The 20,843-nt window shown below is 48.2% G+C and overlaps 1 protein-coding gene across 1 annotated transcript in view; it reads left to right on the top strand.

Moving 5' to 3' along the window:
- Pax5 (paired box 5) overlaps positions 1–20,843 on the top strand; it is a 164,450-nt gene that overhangs the window by 11,878 nt on the left and 131,729 nt on the right. Inside the window, 2 exon segments of the mRNA XM_038347799.2 lie at positions 9,407–9,471; positions 12,722–12,850. Of these exon segments, the coding sequence (XP_038203727.2) occupies positions 9,407–9,471; positions 12,722–12,850 (194 nt within the window).

The raw sequence follows: 20,843 nt of genomic DNA, 5'->3' as shown, positions 1-20,843 counted from the left end.
TCTACCTGTGTAGATATAGCTTGAACTGTCGATAGTATAAACTGTCCTGATCAGGCCTTCACAAACACCCCTGGCCCCACCAGGGGCTCCAGGTCTGAGTGCTAACTCATCTCAGAGGCTCCCAGGCAGACAGTCCAGCCTCCAGTTTGGACAGAGGTTGAAGCACAAGGTGTGGGAAACGAAGTTCCCTTTGGGCTGGGGACATGCAGCTCTTTGTTCTAACCCTGCTGCCAAAGTGAAGTGAGATCTCAGCAAAATCTTGTGGGAGTGTGTGTGTGTGTGTGTGTGTGTGTGTGTGTGTGTGTGTGTTGTGTTGTGTTTTTCTGAGAGCCCAGGGCTCTAATGTGGTTTTCTAATGATTCTAGTGTAGGTCTTCAGGGATATCAGGTGCTTCAGAGCCAAAAAGATGCCTGCTCCCACACACCCTCAGCTCCCACCCATGGAGAGACAAAAGCCTACTCCACCATGGTGCCAGGCATAGGGTTTTCCTGGAGCTCACATGGTGTCCTTTCTTCTCTCTCCCTTATGCTGATCCAAAGCATGTTGCCTGATACCATCAGAGCTTTAAAAATCAATTTCTAACTTGGAATAGATGTGGTAATACATCTGTGTAATCCAAGCACTCTGGAGGCTGGGGAAACTGACTTTGAGGCCAGCCTGGGCTACATAGCAAGACCCCCCAACTCAAAAAATAAAATACTACATAAAATGAAAATTACAATCTAGAAGAAAATTTTCCTTCCTTCCTTCCTTCCTTCCTTCCTTCCTTCCTTCCTTCCTTCCTTCCTTCCCTCTTTTCTCTCTCTCCCCCTTTCTCTTCCTTTCCTTTTTAATGGGGCAGAGTCTCACTCTGTATCTCTACTTGACCTGGAACTTGCTATGTGCTTGAAATGATCCTCCTGTCTCAGCTTCCTGAATGCTGGGTTTATAGATGTACCACCGCCTGGAGAAGGTAATTTTCTATTATAGATAGTGCAGTCTCTGACCCATGTAAGCATACAGGCAGGAACGACGGTTGTAGCTTAGTTGGTAGACTGCTTGTTTTGCGTGCAGGAAGCCCTGAGTTACATCCCTAGTTTCTCTTAAACCTGGTTTAGTGGTATAGGTCTGTAATCCTAGTATCTGGAACTACAGTAGAGTTCAAATCATCCTTGGGCTACACGGAGAGTTCAAGTGCCTCAAAAAAAACCCATAAAATAAAAAATAAAAATAAACAATTAAACCGAAAAGCTCACAGTCAGGGATGGAATGGTGAGCCAAACAGAAACATTTGTTCTCTAGAACCCACATTAGAAAAAGAAGCCGGGCATCCTGGAATTGAACCATTCCAATTTCTCCAGAGTCACACCCTACTACAGCTAGTGCTGAGCCTGCCTGAGCACAGAGAATTACTTACACTTGGAAGAAAGAGGAAGTCTGACTGGAATGTCTCCAAGGTCTCCTCTGGTCCCAATGGCAGCACTGTGGGCCCAAATGCACAGCATCACCATGGGATGGATGTGCTGTCTTTTTAAGTCTTGCTAATTCATCCACCCAATCCCTACTGAGGCCCTGCCGTTTTGCAAGGTGCTTAAGAAGACAGAAATTGGGTGAAATCCTTTTAGATTTGCCCAGGTGGGTAGAACTGAGGAGGAGGTGAGGAGGCCAGGGGTCTGGGGTGAGGTGTGTGAAATCTATTTGTTTTTCTCTTAGTTATGAAAGGTTACAGTTGCGAGTTTTTCACACCTGACTCTTTGCAGGATTTCCAGGACACAGAACAAACTTGATTTTTTCCCTGGGTATCCAAGTTATTGTTTTTATTTTTTAAAGTAAATTGCATTTCAGAATGGTAGCATTCTGCTATCAGAACAGAGTTGGCAAATCAGAGATCCAAGCCACCTTTCCGGTGAAAGTTTAGTGGAAGATGTGATTTTTACTAATACATATCACTCTATTATTAGTAGGTACAATTTGAAATTTCCTGGTAGATTTTAAGAAAAGTAAAAAGAAATATGTATAATTAACTGTGATTATATTTACTTAACCCAGCATTGAGAAAAAGTATTTCAGTGTACGATCAGTATGAAAATGACTAATGAGCTATTTAACATTCTCTTTTTGGTCTAAGCTTTAAAATGTGATTGGCAGCACTAGACTCATACTAGACATATTCCAGTGTCCCCATGTTCAAGCACCATGCCGCTTAGATCCCTATGAGGCCTCACTGGAGAATGGAGAGGCAGGAACAGAGGCAATAGTGGAGAAGTTGGTCCACTCTGTAGGGTAACCTTGCACAAACACCAGGCCAGGATTTGGGGAGCCCTGTGTTTCCTAATGTAGGGTACACACACAATGACATGGTCCACAGAATAACCCTGGGTGCCCCACGGCAGTCACAAACTTCATTGCCTCTGTGGGTGGGGCAGGCAGGTGGCTAATGAAGGAAGCAGGTGACGTGTGAGACTCCAGGGGCTGAGGCAGGTGAGACAGCACAGCCCTGTGGGTGGCAGCCACTCCTGAGCGTCAGCTGAGTGCCGCTGGGAGTGTGAGCCAGAATCTTTCCACTCCTCAGAGAGTCTAGAAACCCGGCTCTCTGTGTGCGAGCAGATGTGGATGCTTGCACACGAAAAACATCCAGACTTTTAAATGGTGGCGATTCATTTCAAGGCTAGCACATAGCAGGGCTCCTGCTTTATCTTCCGGAATGCAGTGGAATTCATTGTCACACGATTTAGGAAAATCTAAGCGCCATATCACACCCGTGAATTTTCTAACACTGCGAGCGTTCTCCTAGCTACTTACAGTAGGGAGGTCTGGTAGCCTTATAGAATCCATCTGAGGGACAGAGAGATGGCTCAGTGGGCAAAGGCGTTTGTACAGTGCCATGCCCAAGGAGCCACGTGGTGGAAGGAGAGAACTAACTCCTGGGAGTTGGTCTGTGATCTCCATATGCACTGTCACCTAATGGAAATAAATAAACAAGTGTGATTTAAAACTACATTTAAGTCCAGAGTAAATCATTTCAAAGAGACATATAAAGCAAAGCTAGAAGTAGTTACAGACGTGGCAGAGGCCCTGGAGGGTGGACTTGAATGAGTGGCCCAGGACTGCCTGGCACGTCTGATTCTGTGTGTCCAGATCTGTGCTACTGGAGGTTCTGCTGCTGGCGATGGGCCATGGCTAGATTCTGGGACCTCCTGAGAATCTTAGGCCACACGTGTGGCCAGTTATTGTGTCCCCACATGGCCTCTCTATCTGTGGTCTCCCACAGCCCTCAGGCCTGTTGTCCTGTGGCAGGTGTAGTGCTGAGGCCCTGATGGGAAGGCCAGGGGAAAGGTGATTGAGATGGAGATCAGAGGAGAGCCAATGGGAAGGAGACCAGGAGGAGACACCCCCATTCTTCCCCTGTTTCAGGGCATCACGGTATGCTTTGCTGACTGCCGATCCCTGGAATCCCCAGCTCTTTGCAGTGCTCCTCTCAGGGGCTCCTCACTGTACCTTGAGTGAGAGTGCCCCAAATGGGATGCAGTCTCTTACCAGTGCACCCCCTGACCCCAATCTCACTGGAAAGCCTATGCTATCCACTGCAGAACTGCTTTTTTTTTTTTTTTATAGGAAGGCAGACCCCGCTGCATTGAGAATGATGCACCTTCAAATAACCAGCCTGCAAGGGTCAAAAGAAAGAGTCCATAGCTCTTTCCTAGCCATGCTCCCACCAAGGCGGTGTCTCACTATTCCTCTATTTTAAACAGTCAGAGAGGTGATATCTGCATTTATAGTTATTCTAGGGGCTACAGCGTCCTCACTACCGCTCACACCTAGAGGCAGGTGCCATCCTGCTGTCTGCAGGAACTTCCTCTGGAAACAGGGCTGATGTGGAGCCAGATATCATTGAAGCACGTCTACCAGGCTGGTGGGGACATCCTGGAAGTCCTTGCTCGTTGGGATGCTGTACAGCTGCACTGGAGAGTCCTGTAGTCCAGGCAGGGCGTCAACTAGAAGTGGCCATCTCAGAGCTTACTGAAGTTTCTGTACCAGCTCTGTGGCTCCTAAACCAGTGGCCTAGTGCTGGGAAAAGTGGCATTCCCAGTGATGGAGGCCAGCTCTGGTTGGCACCAACTGGTTGGCATGCATGTGAGAAAGTGGGGCCAGCATTACTGGTTCAGGTCAGGTTTCTATGGTAAAGCTCAAAGCTTACACATACTTATTATTTATTCAGTAAACAACAATAATCTGCAGGAGCTGGAGGCAGCCTGCTGAGTGGTAGTTTGTTAACTACTTTTTATTTATTTCCGTTTTGTTTGTTGGAGGCAGGGGCTCACCCTGTGGTCCAGATAGGTCTGCAACTGCTGATACACCTGCCTCGGCCTCCCGAGTGCTAGGATTGCAGGCCTGCGCCCCAATGCCAGCCTTACTTCTGCTTTCTAACCTCGACTTTGGCAGCAAGTCTTCTGAGACATTCCCTCACTCCCCTTCTTCATGCTGGTGGCAGGCTTCAGTGTGGCTGTGGATGCACCCAGCTTAGTCCCAGACTTTCGGATTCTCAGTGTAGCTGATGGCCCGTGCATCTCTCTGTGTTGATGGTAGCTTTAGCAGTGTGGTTGAAGGGACCAGTATTTGCCACAAGACATCCCACAGCCAACCAGTCCCAACCTGCGAGAGCCATGGTGGCCATGCTCAGGCTGGCTGGAGTCCCTTCAGTGGTTTTCTCTCTGTCCTCTTTAGCAACGTGTGTGTGTGTGTGTGTGTGTGTGTGTGTGTGTGTGTGTGTGTGGTGTATGTATGTGCATGTAGAAGTTGGAGTTTGATGTCAGGAATCATCCTCTGTTTGATTAATCCTCTTATTGACTAATGCAGGGTCTCTCAGTTGAACCCAAAGCTTGCTAATGATCGGTCTAAGTAGCCATTGTGCCATGGTCATCCTCTGTGCTCTTCCTTCTGAGGCTGGAGTTGTGGACGGGCCACCCCGCATTCACACGAGTCTCTCTGGGTTCTGAACTCTGGTCCTCACGTTTGCATGGCAAGCAATCCAATAGCTGAGCTATCTCCTCATCCCCTCAGCAACTTGCCCCTCTTTTGAGACAGAGTTTCATATAACCTACACTGGCCTTCAACTTGCTCTGTAGCCAAAGATGATCTTGAGTTTCTGGCCTTCTACCTTTACCTCAGCGTACTGGGATCACACCCAACTCAGGTGATCCTGGAGCCTGAGAAGGCAGAGCTGTGTAGATGTGTGCTAGCAAGAACCGTAGCATCCAGCTACATCCCAGCCCCCATCTCACCTTTTCCAATTCACTGCAAGGAATCTCTTCCAGTAAAATTGTGTGAGAGATGATGGCTGATGTGGTCAGGGGGACTTAGTTTTTCAAAAGGGAGGAAGGATGCTGAAATGGAATCCTTAAATGCTTATAATGTAAAAATCCCTTAGATTCTGAAAAAGGGATTCTGAATTCAAATAGCTTTTATGTCTCATACAGGATGTGGTTAGCAGAGGGATTGCTTCCTACAAATGTAGCTCAGAGGAAAGTGCTCAGGCCTGGGGGCTAGGAGTCTGGGCTGGCCCTATGCTGGGTGACCCTGGCTAGATCACTGGAGCACCCTGTATCAGTCTGTTAACATTGTGTTATCTTGGGCCATGCTTGTGCTTAGCACTATAGGATGGGTCTTGTTCATTTAGATATGGTCTCACTATGAAACCCAGGCTGGCCTTGAGCTCAGAATCCTCCTGCCTCAGCCTCCTTGGTGAGGTATCACACTTGCTCCCTGTGCCTTAGGCAAATGGGAAGCATCTAAATGTTTTAAAGTTGAAGCTGCTCGTTCGTCATTATGAAGACAGTAATGAGGATGATGACATGTGACATTTATTGGACATTTGATATGGATCAGCCACATCTCAATAGTTTATTAGTTCAGCCCTAATAATAATTCCATGGTGTAGGAATGATTCTTGCTCCCATTTTTCAGATGAGCAACCTCCAGGTCGTGGAGATGAGAAACTGAAGGCTGGATTTGAGCGCCAGCACTTTGGTTCTGGGGTCTGTTTGCTTCCTCCCTGTGCTGCAAGAGGCCTGTTAATGGTTTGTGGCCTTTCATAATGCTTTGCCAGTGGTTTATAGGTATTTGAAAAGAAATGTGAAAATATGTACGTTGCTTTGTTTCTTGACAAATTTCATAAAAAGGCAAGGATTTATATTGGACTTCAGTAGGAAATAGAACATATATCTAGCATATCTGGATACTCACTCATCTGCTGCATCTTTGTAAACACACACAGAAAAATTAGGTCAAGGCTGGCAGGATGGCTCAGCAGGTCGTGACTTGTCACCTAGTCTGACAACCTGAGTTTGATCCCTTCGACCCACAAGGTGGAAGGCAGCGACTCCTGCAGTTGTTTTGAGGTGCATGCGCCGTGCACACACACACAATGTGATCTTAAAAATATAAAAACCCAACTAGATTGGGTAGCAACATAACTCAAGAGGTCAAGGAAAGTACCTTGCTTCCAGGTCTTTATTCTATATATTCTATGTTTGCCGAGTGGAAACAACTACTTTAAATATTGTGACAGACAAACAAACAGATGTGTGCACATGTTGGCTGCATTTGAGGAGGTGTTTAAGCTGACTCATCAGAAAAGGGCAGATGACTTCACTCAGGTGACCAAGACACAAATGCTCTATGATTAGGCTTATAGCATCAAATGAACAAGTCTATTCCAAGATATCAGCTAACGATGCCAAGTACCCTGGGTGCCTATGCCAAGCTGTAAGGTCAGGCCGGGCAGAGCTGGCCACCTAATGAGGTTAATGGGAGGCACCTGCCACTTCCAGCAGACGCTGGAAACCTGGGGCAGCCTCAAAATGAGCATTTAGACGCAATGTGCAATGGTTTGGCATGTGAAGGGTTCCTGGTGGAATGCCGTGTGAAAAGTGCAAGACATTAAACTGTGCACAGCTTGGTTCTGATTTGTTGGTGGGAACTGGTGTCTTGATACAGCAGCAGGGATGTGGGCATAATAACGTATCCAATGTCAGTGATTTTTCCCCCTGTTTTTTTTTTTTTTTGAATAGGGGTCTCAATATATAGTTCAGGCTGGCCTCGAACTTTCAATCTTGTGTCCCAGCTTCCTAAGTGCTGGGATTACAGGCATGTAGCACCATGTCTGATAGAGATCGTCTTTATCTGTCCCCAAGTCATCCACATAGTCTGCATGGGGAGATGGCTCAGGAGGTGAAGGACTTGCCCTGTGCAAACAGGGACCTAAGTTTGATTCCTTGGAATCCACATTTACAAAAGCTGGGCAGAGTTCTGTGAAATGGCTCAGCCAGCAATGGTGCATGCTGCCCACCTGAGAATTGTCTGATCCTTGGAGCACATGTGGTGAAGGACAGGACAGACTCCAGAAAATTGTCTTTTGTCTGTCTGTCTATTTATCGTTTTCCTCTTTGTCTCTCTTTCTGTCTGTCTCTCTTTGTCTCTCTCTTTCTGTTTTTCTATCTTTGTCTCTTTCTTTCTGTCTCTGTCTCTCTCTCTGTCTCTCTCTCTGTCTCTGTCTCTCTCTCTGTCTCTCTGTCTCTCTGTCTCTCTCTCTCTCTCTCTCTCTCTCTCTCTCTCACACACACACACACACACACACACACACTTCACACACACTTATATTCCCAGCTCCATTGTACCAGACACAGGCAGATCTCTGGAGCCACCGGCCTAGCCCAGTAACATCTGAGGTTGTCTTTTGGCCTTTACACATACTCACACACTATTCACGGGCACACACAGGAACATGCACACATGCACACATATACAGGCATGTAAACAGTAGTCTATAAGGAACACACGGTACTTTAATAATGACGTAAAGTTCTACCACGTAATAGTTTGGAATAGCACTTTTCTTGAGAAAGTCACCATTTTGCTATGTGCCCTGGTCTCCTGGAGGCCCCATGTGTGGGTCCTGCTGGAAGTCTGCACCAGGGTTCCCCACGCTCCTGCAGAGTGTCAGTGTTGCCAGACTCTGGGCACAGGCGAGTCACTGATGCCTTTACTGCTTAAATACAGCGAACCTTTGTGCAAGGTTTTCGTTTTTTATGAAGAGTATTTGATTACTTAAACAAGTGGAGAATGACCTGTGGGAACTCCCTGGTTGTGCTGAGGCCCACGGTCTAACGGACTCACTCAAGATTATGGTCAGGTTCATTTCAGAACCACAACAAGGGATTCTGGGAGGGCAAACTGGGGCACTCCTGGCTCTAGCTGCTTGGGTCCTTTCTATAACGTTTGTTGGTTTTAATTGAATAAAGTTTTGGTTGTGCAAGTGTGCGGTCTGCTGAACCTGCTCCTGCATCTTTGGCAGTAGCTGGGGCGTCTCCATCCTTTGTGGTTCTGGTGTGAACTTGGGTTCTGTGCTCTGTGGTCATTTTGCATTCTTTGCTAAGGCGGCCCTGAAGGCTGCTCTGGCCAGGGAACCGGAATCTTCTGTCTCTCAGAGACCACAGCTGGAAACTTTCTACAGAGTTTGTCAAGCACATCCTTTCTAGTTAATTTCCCTGGTGGGTGTATTAATCTTATTTGTGGAGTCTTTAGGGCGAAGAAAGCAACATGAGAGCCCTGACAGAGGATAGACAGGTTCGGTTCTTTAGTCCTGCAGGTGGAAGCTGAGCTCTAGTGAGGGGGAAGAGTCTCTAGTGGGGCTGAAGATACACCTGAGAGCCGGCTCGGCCCACTTGGACCAGTAGCATATCTGCTTTTTTCTTCAGAAAAAGAGTCACTCAGCCAGTTGTGGTAGTGCACACCTGTAATCCCAGCACCTAGGAGAGTCAGGAAGATCAGGATTTCAAGGATAGCCTTGGGTAGATAGGGAGCTTGAGGCTAGCCTGAGTTACATGAGATTCTGCCTCAGAAAACCTAACAAACCAAAACAAAGAAAATTAAAAAACTGAACAGAGAGGCACCAAGGGTTCAGGGGTGATGCCAACCATCCAAAGATACCCAGGTAGAAAATTCCTCAGAACTCATAGTACCCAGTCAGGGCCCATTATCTCCCACCCCAGCCCTGCCTCTTTGCTGTATCTCTGCACAACTAGCTAAGGTTTCTTTTTCCCTCCTCCTCCTCTTCCTCCTCCTTTTTTTTTTTTTTTAAAAAAATAGGGGCTCTTGTATGTTACACTAGATTTGGACTTGCTATGTAGCTGAGGATAACGTTGAGCTTCTGATTTCCTTCCCTCTCCCTCCTCCCTAGTGCTGGGACTGTGGGTGTGGTACCAACTCGTGCAGCGCCATCCTTGCTGGGGGTGGAATCCAGGGCTTTTGCTCACGCTAGGCGAGCACTCTACCAAGGGAGCCACTCCCCAGCCTCAGGGTCTCTCTCTTTCCTTCTCAATGGTAAATAGTCATTTGTTTTTCTTTCTTCCCTCCTAACTGCCTACAGGATCATCCGGACAAAAGTACAGCAGCCCCCCAACCAGCCAGTCCCAGCTTCCAGTCACAGCATAGGTAAGAACTTTTAAAAAAAAAATTGAAAATCTAATGGGCTCCAAATATTCTAAAGAACTTTTAATCATTCTTATGGACAGATAATTCTGCATAAAACACTTCACACGCGTCCTAATGCTCTCTCTTTGTCATTCTCCAAGGGCTGAACCTGGCAAATGAATTTTATAAATACCGCTAAAAGGTTTTGAATTTTACTGATTATTATGATAAATAGCTTTCACCATGAGACAGAAAATTGAAATCTAAGCCAAAAAAATCCACTAATGGGGGTCTATAGAATGTCAGATAATTAAAGTAATAAATCAAGAAAGGGATACTTATTCATAACATTTTCTGCATCATTAGTCAGTAAGTAGTTTTGAATGTGTTTTTTTTCCTTCTATAACCAGCCTTCTGCAATTCTTTGTGCACTTGCAGTCTTGAGTGAAGATGTAGCAAAACTTCCCAAACTTTTTTCCTCTCTTGCTCTCGCTTCACTCTCTCATATGCTGCTAACTGTTGCGGGCTGCCTGTGGGGTTTCTGAGGTCCGCAGGGGAAGTCTAAGTGACCATGATTCATAAGGGTGGACTCCTAACTTGTCACACTCCAAAGTCTAAACTTTTTTTCTTGCTCCCTCTTCAAAGAGGAGTTGAAAATGACATTCATAATCAAGGCATGTTCTTGATGTCATTTCTCCATTTGGCACAAGGGAATACTTCTAGGTTGCTGGGGAAAAATTGCTCTACTGTAAGGAAGCAGGTAGCTATTTGGCAAGCGTCTGTCAGTTTGGGTGCCACAGACCCCAAGAATTCTGAAGCACTGCATCTTAGATTGTGCAGTATTCAGTGCATTTATCACTGCCAGGTAAATGGGTGTGTGTGTGTGCAATGTGTGTGCTTCCTTGAGGAGACCAGAAGAGGGCGATAGATCCTTCGGAGCTGGAGTTAAAGGAAGTCAAGCTATTTGATATGGGTTCTGGGAACTGAACTCAGGTCCTCTGGAAGTTCTCTTAGCAAGTGCTCTTAGCCAGTGAGCCTTCTCTCCAGCCTCCACTGCCATTCTTTCTTTAAAGAAAAACCCGAACTTCTGGCAGAGACCTGGCTTATTGCTCTAATTCTGTCATTAGCTCACCCTGTCAACTAGACCAGTGTCTCACCTCTGAGCATCAGTTTCTCCCTTGTTGCATGGGGGAGGGGCACAAACCAGGTGTTCCCTGAGATTTCTGATCCCCCAAGGGTGGCTCTTTGAAGGAAGGTGAGATAGAAGTCCTCCCTGCCCGTGACCATTCTTCATTCTGTACTGCCATTAGACAGACTTTACTATGCCCTTGCTATGAGAACCCTGGGGCTGGAGAGCAATGCCAGACAAAAGTCCCTGTTCTCAAGGGTTTCCAGTCCCGTGGAAGAATGTGGGAAGGGAGTCTGAAAAACAAAACAAAACAAACAAACAAAAAAGCCAAATGAAAACACCAACAAAACAGAACAACAAAACACCAAAGCCCAGGAAACAGGTCTACATGAGTAGCAGGAAGGGGCCATCTTTCTGCTGGATGGAATGACTGGGCTGAGAAGGGTTTCCTGGGTGTGGTGAAGGGGTGTTTGTTGCTGAGATTTCACTTGTGGGTTTAACTGTTTCAGGGCACGTAGCATGAAAAAGAATCAAACTATCTTTCAGTAGCATTACAGAAATAATTCTATAGTAATTCAACAGAGTGATTTGTTTTACCCCAGAAATTTCTGGGAAAACCTTATCTCACATGTATACAGCCTTATATAGTTTACAGACTTGTTGAGCATGGGCAGCAGTTGGAGCTCACAGGTTCAGTGACTACTCTAGAGTCCTGTGTGAAGCCAGAACTGGAACCTGAGTCCTCTGTGCTAAGTGTGATTGCAAAATACGTAACCAAGTGTCATCAGCTCTGCCAGGGACACAGCCAAGCTTGTTTTCTGTGTGGCTGTTGACGCGCCAAGTGGTCTCTTTATTCCTTTGTTTTTTGCACCTCAATACAGAGAGGTCATGGGATTTGCATAAATCTATTTTGAGGAGCTTTTTTTTTTCTGGTGAAGGGAAAGGGAAGTTAGCAATTTCTGCATTGGTGTTTCTTAAGGGAGATCTAAACTCAAGCTCAAATGTGAACAGAAAGGCCCTGTACCCTGTAAGGTCTCTAGAGCCAGAGACGAGACTGCCTCTGCTCCAAGGAAATGTGGCTTATTCCTCCATCCGTGCCCTGCTCTGCAAAGTAAAGGCTCCATCTGCTTCCAGCTGGCAGCTCATGGAGAGGAGTGTGAGAGCTGTCTAATAGTCTTGATGAAGAGAGGAAGAACCCCCACATCTCATAAGTGGAAATCCAGCCACATAGCTAGAGAGGACCTTCATAGGTCCCCTGGACTCCAGTCAGTGTGAAACTTGTTTAAGTCCCGTCTTCTCTTTCCCTCTGGGACTTAGAGACCTGGCCCTGGCTACAGTAAGTCACCACCTCTGTTTCCCCTTCTAGGTAGGGAAAATCCTACTGCTGCGTAGCTAGATTACTTTGAAGCTCTTCACCTTATGAAACTAACTTCCCTCATTTGGCAAACAGTAAAACAATCAGTAGCACCCTGGGCTGCTGCAAGGGCCAAGTGAAAAGCAGGGTGGCAGTGGGGGGGGGGGCATGTTGTCTTTCTCCATATTCACGGTGGAGGGCATTCTTTTATTACACGTTATTCTCTCTCTCTCTCTCTCTCACACACACACACACACACACACAGACACACACACACACACACACACACACAGAGAGAGAGAGAGAGAGAGAGAGAGAGAGAGAGAGAGAGAGAGAGAGAGAGAGAGGAGAGTAAGCAGAGATGAATGTGATTCAAGTGTGCATTTAGGTCTTTTCCTGGCATTGGAGGTGGCACCGGCTGCCCTCCTCCCATGCCCTCCTGTCTCCTGCACCCGTGGACTGGCGAAGATCTTAACAATTCCATTTATTTATTTATTTATTTATTTATTTATTTATTTATTTAGTTTCTCAAGACAGGGTTTCTCTAGCTTTGGAGCCTATCCTGGAACTTGCTCTTTGTAGACCAGGCTGGCCTCGAACTTACAGAGATCTGCCTGCCTCTGCCTCCTGAGTGCTGGGATTAAAGGTGTGCGCCACCACTGCCTAGCAGCCATTCTCTTTTTATTCTGTGCTTGCACTCCTTTCTGCTGGGTCTGTGGCAGTTGTACCCAGCCCAGTGTTTCTAGTGAGCACCCTTGTGACAGGCCCACACCCCTCTCCTTCTCCAGTGTCTACAGGCTCGGTGACGCAGGTATCATCGGTGAGCACCGACTCTGCAGGCTCCTCATACTCCATCAGTGGCATCCTGGGCATCACGTCCCCCAGTGCCGACACCAACAAGCGCAAGAGGGATGAAGGTAAGAGATGGCTACGCATCCCTGTCAGGGATGGACCAAATAGGGTCTACGAGGGGCACTCATAGAGGGCGGTCAAAAGTGCCAGCTCGACACCCTTACCTGCAGAGGACCAAGTTCCCAGGCTCTGTCCTTTCTCTGAGACAAGGAAGACAGACAAGCTCCTGTCTGAGACTCTTTCCTTGCTGGTCTCCACCCATTTTCACTCCTTGGGTGAGAAAAGCCTCGCTGTTTTTAAGAGGATCCTGAGGACAGATGACCCCAGGGCTGCTGTATAGATGGTCTTAGCTCAGCAACAATGTCTCCTCTTTGGGTTTTGGAGGCAAGAGATGGGTTAGGGAGGGGCAGCCACTGCTTTGCTCTGCAGTGAGGGGCACATGTGGGGAGAAAGGGCAGGAACCGGAAACACTCCTCTGTGGAGAGATGATGATGAAGGGTGGAGGGAAATACACTATCCCATTTTTGCCCTTGCACCTGAGATGAAGGAGCAGCGGGGCCTCCTGGGGATTTCAAAGATGACACCTTCTCCTGTGCTACCTGCACTATTGGAGATGGCCACCTCTGTGTAGGGCACAGACTGCTGTAACCTGGTCTTCTTCCACTAAAAAAGCCCCTGGGAGTCTGTAAAACCTTAGTCAGAAAATGCATGCGTGCGCGTGTGTGTATGTGTGTCTGTGTGTGTCTGTGTGTGTGTGTGTTTGTGTCTGTGTGTGCACAGGCACGCGTGCATGCGGGCTGTGGTCTGAGGCTGGAGAGCAGAATGACAGGAACTTTGATTCAATTATCTATCTGCTGGCACATTTCTTCCTCAGCATCATGTAAGGGATGCATGTTGTCATACATATATGCCTAATCACTTAACATCTGCACATAGAAAATTTAGTGAGCCCACTGGTGGATTGGCCTGGGGTCTCTATGCCCCAGGCATTGGAGCTGGCCTCCGTGTGCAGTGGTAGTCCAAGTTGGCATGATTCATGGTTCTCGAAGTCAGCTTCATCTCCTTCCTTTGCTCCCATACTTCGGAACAGATGTCAGAAGTGTTTAACACAGTGGGTTGCTGTGCCAGCTTGCTGCGGGAGGCAGTGGGCCTGCCATCTCTGTTGGTTTATGGAGTTGATGGTGTCATCTTTTTCTCCATGTCACATGGACTCTAAGCAGATGTATCAAGCTGGCACCTGGCTATGTTTGATCACAGTGAAAGGGTGGGTTATTGGATCCTCCTTTGCAGCTGAAAAACTCAGGCAGAGATTTTTGGAAAAAAAAAAAAAAAAAAAAAAAAAAAAACCAAAAACCTAGTTTAATGTTTATTAACAGACATATTCTGATGGCGGGAGGCCATGGTGCTAGAGAGTTAAATGGTTAACTGTCGTTGACCAGAAGAAGCTTTTTGGCCTCTCAGCCAGGCACACAGTAGGTTATGGGGGTCTGGTGTCCTTGAAGGTTGGTTAATCAGCTTGTTTACTGAGGATGGCGGCTGCTCTGGGGAGACTGATTTTAAAACATTTATTTATTTATGGGTGGGGTGCACCAGTGTCATGGCATACACGTGGGGGTCAAAGGACAGCATGCAGAAGTAGGACTGTAGTGGTGCATGCCTGTGATCCTAGCACCTGGCAGTGGAGACAGGAATATGAGCCCAGAGCCAGTGTAGGCTGCACAGCAAAGGCCTGTCTCAAAGACAACAAAAAACAGAAACAGAAACAGAAACAAACAAACAAACAAAACATAACCGTCCAGAATGAGATGTAGGAATGGGTGCTCTGTGGTCCTCCCAGGCCTGAAACTTTAGTAGTCTTAAACTCTAAGAAGACTTTGCATGAAATCTCAGTCTGTGGTATGGAGGCTAAGAAGGACTTGGTAGTCTTAGAAGTTTTGCAAGATTGAGAAAAATGGAGACCTAAGTGAGGCCCCTCATGGCTGCCCTGCTTCAGGAAGAACGGAGTAGATCCAGCAGAGAAGTGGTTTCTGTTGAGGAGATGTCTCAGGGCCAGGGGCCCTGCACAGGGCTCCTCCTTCCTTGTCCTTTCTTCTGTATTCCCCCGAATCTCTGCATTAGCCCCAAAGAGAGGTGAAGGAGCAGAGCCAGAGCCCTCACTTTAGCAAGGAAGGTAACCGAGGGTTCAGGGCTCTCTGTGCCATTGACAGTCACACAACTTGTGTAGACTGGGAAGTAAAGGGACTGAAGAACCCTGAGGGTCACCCCACCTCCCCCGGTGTTATCTGGATGCTTGTCACTGTCCTGTCCTCCAGAGAGGAGCTGTGGAGGTGAAGCAGCCTGTGGCTGGCTGGGCAGAACCTGTGGTGGGTCCTGAGAGAGTGGCAGGCAGCAGAGCGTGGTTAGTAGGTTGGATGATGTTGAGGGTGTTGGTGAAGTGAGACCTTGAGGTCAAGGGTTTGGGAGCAGAGGGAGTATGACCCAGTAACCCAGGCAACTGAGAGAGTGACTAGGAACGGCAGGGACCAGCTGGGATGAGGCTTCTTACTGTGGATACGGAAGGGTGCTGGCTTCTAGGATGATAAGCAGGCCTCAGGAAGTCTCTGCAAGAAAGGGGTATTCGAGGGTCAGGAAGAAGAGAGCCGAGCATCTCGCTCCACATCTTCATGAGACATCCTGGTGAGGTCCCCCACTTGGCTCGCTGGTGCATTATCATCCCCAGCTTGGACTTGGACTTTGCCCTGGGAGCATTCCTACCCAGACCTCAGGTCTGAGAAGCCTATAATTAAATCTCAGGCAGAGGACAGGCTAGGGGAATCAACTGAAGTCTCTAAGTCTCTCCACAGGGCAGAGTGTGAGGTGACACCTCCGTGGGGGCGGAGCAAGCAAGGTAGAGAGCGGCCTGTTTAGAGGGGTCTAGAAAGGTTCATCTCAGGAGATACATTGGAGGGCTAAGGAGAGAGAACGTGCCAGTCAAGGGTAATGGAGAGTGTTCCAGTCTGGGACTCCAGTGAGTGTGTACCCAGCCCCAGAACTTGGGCAGGGAGAGAGGTGGCAAACATGTCAGGTGCTAAATACTGACTGTAGTCCCTGAAATTTTAGTTTGAAAATAGAACGGCTTTAGAGACTCAAGAAGTACTATGTTAGCCAGGCGGTGGTGGCGCATGCTTTTAGTCCCGGCACTTGGGAGGCAGAGGCAGGCGGATCTCTGTGAGTTCAAGGCCAGCGTCATCTACAGAGTGAGTTCCAAGACAGGCACCAAAGCTACACAGAGAAACCCAGTCTCGAAAAACCAACCAACCAACCAACCAACCAAACAAACAAACAAAACAGTGCTGAATGTCTGGGGGTGTTGATGTGGTTTTGGAAATGATTGACTCACCAGCCCTGTTCAGTAGAAACAGAGAAGAAGCCATAGGTGTAATTAACCATTTTCTGGAGAACAAACAGTAACAAGAAGGACAAGAGTCACTGTGTCCTCCTCTATTACTAGCACTCAAAGGTGGGATTGAGTTCAAGGCCATGCTGGCTACCAGCAAGACTATCTCAAAAAAAACTAAAAACAAAAGTCAGGCATGGTAACACACAGGAGGATCAGGAGTTTAAGGTCAGCCTCTGACTCTAGTAAATTTGAGGCTAGCTTGGGTTATGGGAGTCAAGTCTCAAAAGATAAACAAAAATAAACAAACAAAAATGCAATCAACCAACCAATCCCCTACCCCAACCCAAAAATGAGTAAAAAGAAAAAGAAAGAAATGGAATTAAGGGTTGAGAAGAAGGCTCGGTTGGTAAAGTGCTTGCCAAACAATCATGAGAGCCTGGGCTTGTACCCTCTGAGTCCTAAAAAGCTTCAAACTGTGGTGTGAGCCTGTAATCCTGCTCTGGGGAAACAGGCGGAGGGTCCTTGTGCTCACTGGCTCACCAGCCTGGCCAAACTGCTAAGCTCCAAATTCACTGAAAGTCCTGTCTCAATAGATGACAGACAGACAGACAGACAGACAGACAGATAGACAGACAGACAGATAGATAGATCTGGAGAGTAATAGAGAAGACATTTGACATGAATATCTGACCTCCATATGCTTGTGCACCCACACACACTTACCCAGAAACAAGTGGAATCAATCCTAACATATTTCCCTAGTCTAAACATCATTTCAACATATAACCGAGCCTTAGGATATGCCATGCTGCCTCTTTCTGCTGGAGCTAAGCAGACACAACACATCTCATCTGAACCCTCACACCGGATGTTGTCAGTCCTGTCAAAACAATGAAGTTTTATAGTTCATGTTATTTGCTATTCGTTTTTAATTTATTAATTAGTATTACCGCTGTATATGGGTGATGTGTGTGAGTTAGGGCCTTCGCATGCCACAGAGCACATGTGGTGCTTGAAGATCAGCTTTGTGGGCTCCGTTCTCTCCTTCTACCTTTATACGGGTTCATGGTTGAACTCATGTCCTCAAACTTGCACCACAGACCCTTCCACCCTGAGTAGTCTACCTTCCTGGTTTCTGCTTTTAACACTTAAGTGCATTGAAATGAAATGAAAAACATATTAGACAAATGTGATGGTAGAACATGTCTATAATCTCAGCCCTTGGGGGAATGATGCAGGAGGCTGGGTGGCTGTGAGTCTGAGGGCAGCCTGGGTGTGTAGTGAGTTCAAGGCCAGCCGAGGGTACATAGCCATAGTGTTTTAAAACAAGAAGGAAAAAGACTTTAGCTCTCAGTTCACGAGCCATATTTCCAGTGCTTACCCAGCACAGTGGGCTGATGGCTACTGTACTGAACAACACCACACATATAATAGGTGGTCAATAAATGCTTACTGGAAGAATGGGTAACCAGTCCCTTCAGCGGGTTCATAGCTAATGAGGAGGGCAAATGGAGTCTCTTGTCTCTTCAGTCCCAGGGCTTCTGTCTAGCAGGTTAGGGCCTCCTGCTTTAGTAGAGTCTCAGAGCCACACAAACAGCTTAGGACATTGGCAGACCAGCACATCGACAAGAGATTTTCAGACTAGAAATTCCAGCTTCCTCTCCGGATGTGTCTGGGACCATACCTGGGGAGCCGACCCTTGTGCCCAAAGTTCAGATGGACTGTTGTGTGCCTGAGGCAGCATGGAGTCCCTGTGGCCTCTGGGTGGTTAAAGGGGGCTCTGGGGAGCAGAAGGCAGCTAGTGTATCGTTCATGTTCCCTCCCGCATACCAGCTAGACTGGACCAAGGATGGGAGAGATGAACAGGGGCTGGACAAAAGAAGGGCAGGAAAATAAAGGAGGCATCTGCTTTGGTTACTGTGACTTTTAGAAGCTGGGACAGCTGAGTGCTTCTGTGACGTGCAGACTTTGAAGTGGCCTTCCTGTTCATGTGTCCCTTTTCTATCTTGGCTGGCTCTGAATCTGCTTTTTCGTGGGATGGAACTGGGTAAGGGTTCTCTTTTGGGCGCTTCCACCCCCTGCCAAGATCTTGCTCAGAGATGTCCGGGAGTCTTGGGGAAGGCCTGGACCCTTGGCAAGTTGAACCTTGTGGAGAGGCAGCCTGGTCTCTTGGTTTCACCTGTGACCTTTCATGGAAAAAACTGTGGCAGTGGTCCCAGGACCCTGCTGAGCTTAGGGTTCAGTGCCAGAGGCGAGACCTCTGTCTCCAGAAGACCCAAAGGAGCTGCGGGCAGACTGGACTTGGGAGCATCAGGCGGGGCTGTGATTAGCAGCCGTGGGTGAAAGGGCAGCCCCTCTGCTGCTTCCTGGGACTTTGATCTCCAGCGAGACCTTCTTCTGTCTTCTTCCGCTGGTCTCAAGGGCCCCCATTCAGATCCCCTCGACCTCCCTCCCCGCCTCCCCTGAGTTTGAAAGGCCATGAATACCCGAGGTCAGTGGAGTGAGAACCCTTTCACTGGCTCAGAAAACCCTAACGACCCAGCACCTGTATAGACTCCAGGACAGAAGCTCCTCTCAGGGCAGCCAGGCTCGCTGCAAACAGGCTTCTGGCTTTTTAGGAAGTAAGACCCTGAGGTGCCAGTCTGCTAAAATAATGCCAAGTTCAGTGTGACCCCCATAGTGAGGTTGGGGCAGTTGGCTGTGGGCTCCTCCCACGACTGTCTGTTCTTGTTGCCAGGGTGCTTTTGTGTCTCTGGCGGTTCCTTTTGTTGGGAGCACCTCTCAAGTTGGGTTCTCCTAGTTCTGTGTGTTTGCTATTAGTCACCTACACCATACACTTTTTCTGTTTGTTTGTTTTTCTATCTCTCTTTCTTATCAACCCCAATAAGAAACTTCCGTCATTTGGTCAGAGCCGGACCCTGCAAACCCTTTAAGGCCTGTGATGTGGAGGGATGGGAGAACAAGGCTCAGCGCTCACTCTAGCCGGAGGTTGGTGGGCGCTGGTCTGTCTATCTTTCTCTGCATTACAGTGCCTGCCCTCTGGGCAGAGGACGGAACAGAGTGGGGAAACTTCCTGTCAGATTTCCTAGAAATGGGCAAAGCTGAGGCTCTTCTGTTGGGAGTTGGTGGCAGCCATAGACCTTGCCTCACTATTTATTTGACAGACCTGTGATCTCTGGGGAGCCTTGCCTCTTAGCAATGTTGAACCTGGGTAGAGCAGGAGAGGAATGGTGGGAAGACTTCTTGTAGTAAGATCTCGAGTAAGTAATCTGGTCACTGAACCTGCGTTTTGTCATTTGGGAAGGAGAGGTGGCAAGAGCCTTGTAGACTATCCTGAGGTTAAAAGGAAGTGGCTCCCCTAGAGGGTTTAAGTACATACAAATAAATGGTGCTGGGGACTTGAAGATGTGAGGACTGTCTCAGGCGTGGGATGGCAGGCTCCAGCCACAGCTCAAGCTGCTTGGCCGCTGAAACTCACAAGTCTGCCTGCTGCTGACTTCCTGTTTATAACAGTCAGGGCTTGGTGGGGCACTGAAGGAATTGAAGGAGGGAAGGAGGACAAGCCGGGGAGCCCACAAACAGCCAGGCTGAACAACAGTGCCCCCAGGTGTCGGCTGCCAAGCCAGGGGCCACTCCGTATCCTTTCTCTTTTCCTTCAGAACTGAGTTTCCCACTCTCCTTTACAGAAAAAAAAGGGGCTGAGCAAGCCTCAGTTTTCCGAGGAAAGAGGTGCAGAGTGCACACCAGCTGGTGTCCCCCAGGGTAGAGGACAGAAGCACAGTGCCTGGGGCCGGAGGGCTGCGTGTCTCAGGGGTTCTTAGAGTCACCAGCTTATGTCATGGACAGCAGCTAGGAGGTTAGGTCCATAACGACCTTCTCCAAGGTCATTATGCGCATGAGAACTGAGGCTGGGCTGGAAGAGGTGTCCGAGTGGGTCAATGGTAAACCCCAGAAAACCTGGATCCCCAGAAACTCCTTGGTGTCCTCTGTGGTCCTCACTGTTACGAGGCACTGTGACCTTGAGCCTATTGCTGCAGGAGGAGCTCAGCCACTGATGCTCGGAGACACTTCACCATGAGCGCCGACCTGCCACCTGTGGCTCCCTCCTCCTCCTCTCTTTGCTCAGTGCTGCCGGGCCACGAGTGTTCTGTGAGCCCTGCATCTCAGCCATCATGTATCAGCACCCTCCGTCAGGCCAGGGCTGCCCAAGAAGTTGCTTAGCTTGGCCAGCCCGTCTGGGTTGTCCCCAGTCAGCTCGCTCCCTTGTGTGGATGCTCAGTGCTAGCCATTCAACCTTCACAACTGGCTAATGCCATGGCTGCTTCCAGGGTCAGCATGGAGGCCTGGAAAGCAATGATCTTTGACTGACGGAGGCATCCATTCTCATAGTCGCTTTTAGGGGGCAGGTAGGTGGTTTCGGCCATTTTGTTGTGGCCCCTGTTGTGACTTCCCTGGCCCTGTGAGGGATGTCCTGTACACTCATCTAGATGGCCTCTTCCCTGAATTCTCTTGTTGTCCAGGCAATGACCAAAGTCCTCACTTGCACTCAGTGTTCAGAGCGAGGCAGCAGTGGGCTGGCTGCAGGTCGTGCTTTCATCTGGAGGTTGGAGTCTGGAACGCTGGGTGATAACCACCCTTTGGGTTTCTGGGTGACTGCTCCCAGCCTGCCTTAGCACCTC

This window comes from Arvicola amphibius, chromosome 11, assembly GCF_903992535.2.
Source record: "Arvicola amphibius chromosome 11, mArvAmp1.2, whole genome shotgun sequence".
NCBI lineage: Eukaryota > Metazoa > Chordata > Mammalia > Rodentia > Cricetidae > Arvicola > Arvicola amphibius.
This window is presented reverse-complemented; position numbering and strand designations above follow the sequence as displayed.